This window comes from Sinocyclocheilus rhinocerous, unplaced genomic scaffold (assembly GCF_001515625.1).
Source record: "Sinocyclocheilus rhinocerous isolate Xijiao unplaced genomic scaffold, SAMN03320098_v1.1 scaffold359, whole genome shotgun sequence".
NCBI classification, from domain to species: domain Eukaryota; kingdom Metazoa; phylum Chordata; class Actinopteri; order Cypriniformes; family Cyprinidae; genus Sinocyclocheilus; species Sinocyclocheilus rhinocerous.
Window position 1 is genome coordinate 151435 of NW_015652307.1, and position 6984 is coordinate 158418.

The following is a 6984-nucleotide window of genomic DNA, read 5'->3' on the forward strand; positions in this document are numbered from 1 at the left end:
ATATTTAATAAACATTAACTAGAATACAATGTTTGATATATATATATATATATAAATAGGTTGTGTTCAGAATATTAATATAATAAATATTTTATTCAAATTATTTAATAATATATACTTGTCTTATATTATGATAAAAAAATGAATATATGTCAAAACTAAATGTATAAACAAATATTTAATCAATATAATAAAATATGTAATTTTAATGTTTTCCCATTTTTTTAAAGATAATCTGCTCAAGTTCACAGTGCTGTGGTTTGTTCACAGTAACATCCTGACGCTGATGAACGCGTTTGATCTGCCGGAGGGAAACATCACGGAGAGCAACTACGACAGTTTTCTCCAGCATCTCAACAGCACAGCACCAGCCATCTTTCAGGAGCTCCAGCTGAAGACCTGCGACATGCAGACGTTTCTCAGTCAGGTCTGTGTTTCCTTCTTTTACTCGGTGCTTCAGTTCTTTCAGGCCACTTACACACTGCAGCTAAATTCAGTTGTCAGTTCATAATCGCGTTCTGTACATAATTCACTAAAATACAGGAGTGACATCCGCATTATCTCCTGAAAAATACAGGTAGTGGCAACCGCATTTACAGAAATTCTACACAGTGTGTACAGAACTGAACTGAACAAACTAGTTGTTAATGACGTATTTGAACGTGCATCAGAAATGTGTCTGTATGTGAGATGCAAGCAAATAACAGTGAAAGAAGTCTTAACCTGAGTTAGTTGCGCTCACGAGTCCTGCGGTAAAGTGTCAGTGTTGCCAGATCTTCATAGAAAAAAGACAAGCACAAAAACACTAAAACACCCAAATGCGTTATGTTTTATAACACACACACACAAATCATATATCTCTTATTAACTCCATAAAGTGCCTATGAGCTAAGACCAAACAACATGCCTAAAAGCGCTTGTAAATATGAGGACATGGCAACACTGCAAGACAGCGCTCTCTAAAGCAGCCTCCCGAGCATTAACAAAACACAGCACGTCTATCAGCGGTAGTTTAGTTAAAATAAACGGACAAAAAGAGTCTTTAGCCAGATACCAAACGGCTAAATTCTTCTCCACTCCCGCAAGACGGCAAAAATGTTGCTATGGTTACAAATGCAGGAGTGACTGCTGATCCGTACACACATGGAATGATGATTTACGGGACTCACTCCTTCATTTAAACGCGGTTGTCGCTCCTGAAACCTGCAGTGTGTTTGTGGCCTCAGAGGCTCTTGTTATCTTCACAGGGAGTTGAGGGAACCGGTTTGGCCTTCATCGTCTTCACCGAGGCCATCACTAAGATGCCCTTCTCTCCTCTGTGGTCAGTGCTGTTCTTCATCATGCTCTTCTGTCTGGGATTGTCCACCATGTTTGGCAGTGTCGAGGGAGTCGTGGCACCGCTGCAGGATCTGAACATCCTACCGAAGCGCTGGCCGAAGGAGGTCTACACAGGTACAGCCACACAAACGTTATAATCCAGCCGTCTCCATTGATGATCACACGTGAAGGTCTCGGTCTGTGTGTGTGTTTCAGGTCTGGTGTGTTTCGTCTCGTTCGGTCTGGCCATTATCTTCGCTCAGGGGTCAGGTGAATATTGGCTGGCTCTGTTCGACAGCTTCGCCGGATCCATTCCTTTGCTGATCATCGCCTTCTGTGAGATGATGGCTGTAGCCTACATTTATGGGATCGACAGGTGATGAATGCATGGCAAATCTTTCCAAAACGGATTTTAATTAAGCTTTTATTTTTATTATTATTATTATTTTTTTTTTTTTATTAAGATTGTATATTTGATATACGCTTAATTATTATATATTAAGGTTATACATTTTATATTTATTTTTTAAAATATTTTTCTTATTCTTATCCTATTTCAATATATATTGAATTAAAAAAAAATCATAATCAATATATATTAGATTTTTAAAAAATAACATTTTAATGTACATAATTTTTATACATATTCAACATATTTTATTTATTATATATTAGTCAACATTTGAAGTGGATCAAAAACGTTCATCAAAGTTGTCCTAAGACAAGAACGAATTTTGGCTTTGGGTTTTAGGACAACTTTGATGAAAGGTTTTGATCCACTTCAAATGTTGTATATATATGCATGTGTGTGCGAGATAAGCCCTGTGAGTGGGGCAGAAGGGAAAACTTTTAAATATTAAAATGTATATTCATGTTTGATTTTAAATAAAATATTTTTATATTTATTAAATATCTATTTATTATTTGAATATATTTTACGTTTTTAAAATCATGATAAATATATACTAAATAAAAAAATCTATTTATTTTCATATATTTAACATTCTATACACACACACGCTTATATGTACTGTATATATCTAAAAATCCCTGTGAATTTGACCATGTTATCTTTGGGGAAAAAAGAGAAAACAATTCATATTAAACAAGTCTCATACTGTCACTTCTTCCCGTGGAGTGCCTCAAGGATCTGTTCTTGGTCCACTTTTGTTTTTAATCTACATGCTCCCTCAAGGTCAGATCATGCAGCACCATGGTCTTTAATTTCCACAGTTACGCTGATGATACGCAAATCTATTTTACTGCACAGCCCAACTCTGTTTTTCCTCCCTTTTCTTTAACATCTTGCCTACATGATCTTAAAGTATGGATGGCTCAAAATTACTTAAAATTGAATACTGAAAAAACAGAGATTCTGTTAGTTGGCCCCAAATCCTCTGTCTCCTCTTATCTTGACTTTTCCATTAATATTGACAGAGTTATAGTTCATCCTTCCCCCATTATACGTAATGTTGGCGTACTATTTGATTCTACATTATGCTTTGAACCCCATATCAACCAGCTTGTTAAATCCTGTTTTTTCCATCTTCGCAATATTGTCAGTTTACGACCATCACTAAATTTTAAAGATGCTGAAACAGTTATTTATACTTTTATAACTTCATGCCTATTGTTACTCCTTGTTATATGGCCAACCTAACAAAGCCCTTAATCGCTTACAGCTAATTCAAAATGCAGTTGCTCATGCCCTTACATTCACCAAAAAATCAGCCCACGTCACTCCCGTCATACAGCAATTACACCGGTTCCCCGTTATCTATCGTATTCAGTTTATAGGGGTGGTTGATTGTGATTTCACTTTTTTAATGTTAGTTAGTGTGTACAGTAACGTTGCTGTTTGAGCATAAACAATATCTGCAAAGTTACGATGCTGAAAGTTCAATGCGAACAGAGATATTGTCTTTTTTTTAATTATGGCAGTTTAATGCCTACAAAAACGGCTCGTAGGGACTATAATCAGCTTCTTCCCGGGTTGGTGACATCACAAACCCTGAAATTTACATAAACCCTTGCATCCATCGATTCCGCCATGTTTCTCATTGACACGCCCCCAACTCGGAAACTCGGGGCTTCAAGAAAATTTCGAGTTTCCCACTCATAATAACGACTTTGTGGTGGTGTTCATGTGCGTTCAACTCGTAAATGCGATCTATCCGACATGACTTGAACGCACCATAAGATGCGAATGGAACGGCTACGATGACCGGAAGTTAGCTGTTACACCGCCGTAGCCGAGAACGTAAAAATCACTAAGCAACCGTAAACAAGACAGTGCAACGCGGTATTCCGTCATTTATTAAAGTATTATGAGGAGGATGTTTAGGCAATACTTGCATTGTTTGCTTCACATCATCTCAAGTCCCAGTGCTACCTGAGATGTTGTTAACAACAGCAGACATATCTTTGTACAAACAGAAAAATCGTTAAAATCAGTTTCATTTCAAAACATATCAACACAGATTAAATAAAAGACTAAAGGCCCGTTCACAGCAAGCACGATAACTATAAAGATAACGATAAAGACATAGTTCTAAAAATCGTTCTCAATATTAAAGAATAGCAGAGTCCACACCACAACTATAACGATAAAGGCACAGAGAAACGATATCGTTGGAATCACTTTCAGAACGATTTTTTCCATCTGATTTTTTAATGTTAGTTAGTGTGTACAGTAACGTTGCTGTTTGAGCATAAACAATATCTGCAAAGTTACGACGCTGAAAGTTCAATGCGAACAGAGATATTGTCTTTTTTTTAATTATGGCAGTTTAATGCCTACAAAAACGGCTCGTAGGGACTATAATCAGCTTCTTCCCGGGTTGGTGACATCACAAACCCTGAAATTTACATAAACCCCGCCCTCGGGAACATGCAACACAGGGGGCGGGGCCATGTTGCACTGCTTTAGAGAAGAGGAAGAGTCATTGTTGCCATGCCGTCAAAACTAGGGGTGCACGTAAAAATCTATTCATATGAATCGCGATTCTGTCTTCTAATGATTCTAATGGATTCACAAGTTTCAAAATCAGCACGATAACTATAAAGATAACGATAAAGATATAGTGCTAAAAATAGTTCTCAATGTTAAAGAATAGCAGAGTCCACACCACAGCTATAACGATAAAGGCACAGAGAAACGATATCGTTGGAATCACTTTCAGAACGATTTTTTCCATCTGATGAACGATACAAACATTGACAGCCAATCAGAATCCATCCTGCTGTAACGAGCTCGAGAATTTAAAGCAGCAGACGCGCGTGTGCTTAGAATAAACAGATGATATTGTCCACTGGTGTGGACGCTAATATCGTTATCTTTATAGTTATCTTTAGTTATCGTTCTTGGTGTGAACGGGGCTTAATGGTAGAATCGTATACTGGTGCAATTACAATGGTATATACCATAAAACGTAACATTTACCAACCTAATCTGTCACATTGTAATGACTACACTGAAAAAAAATATTCATTGAATTTACAAATTTTTTTTTAATGTAAGTGGTTGCAATCAATTTATTTTAGCTACATTTAAATAAACAAATTTAGTTGACTAACTTTCAACATTTTTTTTAAAATGTAGCTAAAATAAATTGTTTGCAACCACTTACCTTAAAGAAATTTAGTATAATTTTTTTCAGTGTACGGCAAACCAGCTGTTTTCCCGTAGTAGACGGTTACAATAGAACCTCAAAGTTTGTGAAACTTCCAAAAACAAACTTCCTCAAAACCTTTGTGCTGTCTCTTCACTCCAGACCTTTTAAAACTGATCTCTAAACTCACTTATTTACAACATGTTTTGTTAATTGATTGTCTGCCTCATTTTTCAGTTCCATGCTTGCTTTCATTACTTATCTGGTACAGATGATCTCTGTCTGCTTTATTTGTTTGATCATGTGACTGTATATTTGTATATGTGTTCATGTTATCTATTAACGTTATGTAAAGCGTCCTTGGGTTTTTGAAAGGCGCTATATAAATAAAACATGATTATTACTAAATGTGTAACAAATAAATAAATATAAATATGAGTAATACATAAATTAGAAATATGAGTAATGCATAAATAAATATGAATAATAAATCAAATAAATGTGTAATACATAACTTAATAAATGTGCAGAATACATACATATTATAATACATATAAATATTAAATAAATGCATAATAAGTATATAAAAGTTATATACAAATATGCATAATACAAAAATGTTTAATAAATAAATGAACAGAGTAATACATAAATACAAAGATGAGAAATGAATAAATAAATGTGTGTAATAAATAAATAAAGAAAAGTAATAAACAAATAAATTTGTAATGCACACATAAGTAAATAGATTAATAAATATGAGTAATAATCAAACAATTCACAATTGACAATTTAACCAGCAGAAATGAAATAAATACAAGTAATAAATAAATATGAGTGATACATAAATAAATTAACAAATAAATAAAAATGTGAGCAATACATAAATACATATGAATAATAAATAAAAGTAATGAATGATTAAATGAGTACTAATTAAATACATAAATATGACCAATAATAAAATGTCACTGATAAACAAATATGAGTAATAAGTAATCATGTGCTGTTATCGCATGATATTCATGATAATTGCCTCCAGGAGAATTTCCCCGTGCTGGAGACGAAGTCGTATCCGGACTGGATTTACGCGATCATCTTCATTCTGTCGGGCGTTCCAGCGCTGGTCATTCCTGCGGTCGCTCTGTTCAGACTCATCAGAAAGCGCTGCTGCGCTACAGAAGAGAAACACATGGCAGCGGAGCCGCTCTACTCCATATCTGACAAACTACAGATCCCCGACGCAGATCGCTCCACTAACACACGGGTTCCAGTCTGACCTGCAACATCAGGGAGCAATCTAGAAACAGAGAACAGACGTTTACAGATGTGATTTGCACTGACAGCTCTTCACACTCTTCTGCTGTTTGTATGTATTTATGTGAAGCAGTTCATACGCATTAATGAAGCCGCCGAAGGTAAACAAATAAATAAACATTAACAAGTCGACACACATTTCTGTAAATGATAATTAGCCAGAAAACAGCTGTTTACCCACATGGCTTTTCTGGTGGCTTCATGTACAGTGAATTCAATATTTTTTAAAAAACGGATAGTTCCGGTGCTTGATTCTGATTGGCTGAGCCGCGTTCGAAGCTGTTGTAAATGACTCTACAAAGTAACCTGGTACAGATGATCTCTGTCTGCTTTATTTGTTTGATCATGTGACTGTATATTTGTATATGTGTTCATGTTATCTATTAACGTTATGTAAAGCGTCCTTGGGTTTTTGAAAGGCGCTATATAAATAAAACATGATTATTATTATTATTATATACTCAATATATAAATCAATACATTATAGTTAAAAAATAACTATTTTACTATAGTCAATATGTTTATTAAACATATACATACATACATATAGATAGATAGACAGGCAGATACACACATAAATGTGACCCTGGAGCACAAAAGCAGTCTTAAGTCGCTGGGGTATATTTGTAGCAATAGCCAACAATACATTGTATTGGTCAAAATTATACATTTTTCTTTTATGGCAAAAATCATTAGGATATTAAGTAAAGATCATGTTCCATGAAGATATTTTGTAAAT

General features: G+C 34.9%; 1 protein-coding gene across 1 annotated transcript in view; it reads left to right on the forward strand.

The window, feature by feature from the left end:
* The window catches only part of LOC107714769 (sodium-dependent neutral amino acid transporter B(0)AT1-like), a 24282-nt gene that overhangs the window by 15866 nt on the left and 1432 nt on the right, over positions 1-6984 (forward strand). The window contains exons 8-10 of the mRNA XM_016520731.1: positions 271-427; positions 1248-1452; positions 1534-1693. Of these exons, the coding sequence (XP_016376217.1) occupies positions 271-427; positions 1248-1452; positions 1534-1693 (522 nt within the window). The remainder of the gene's footprint in view (positions 1-270; positions 428-1247; positions 1453-1533; positions 1694-6984) is intronic.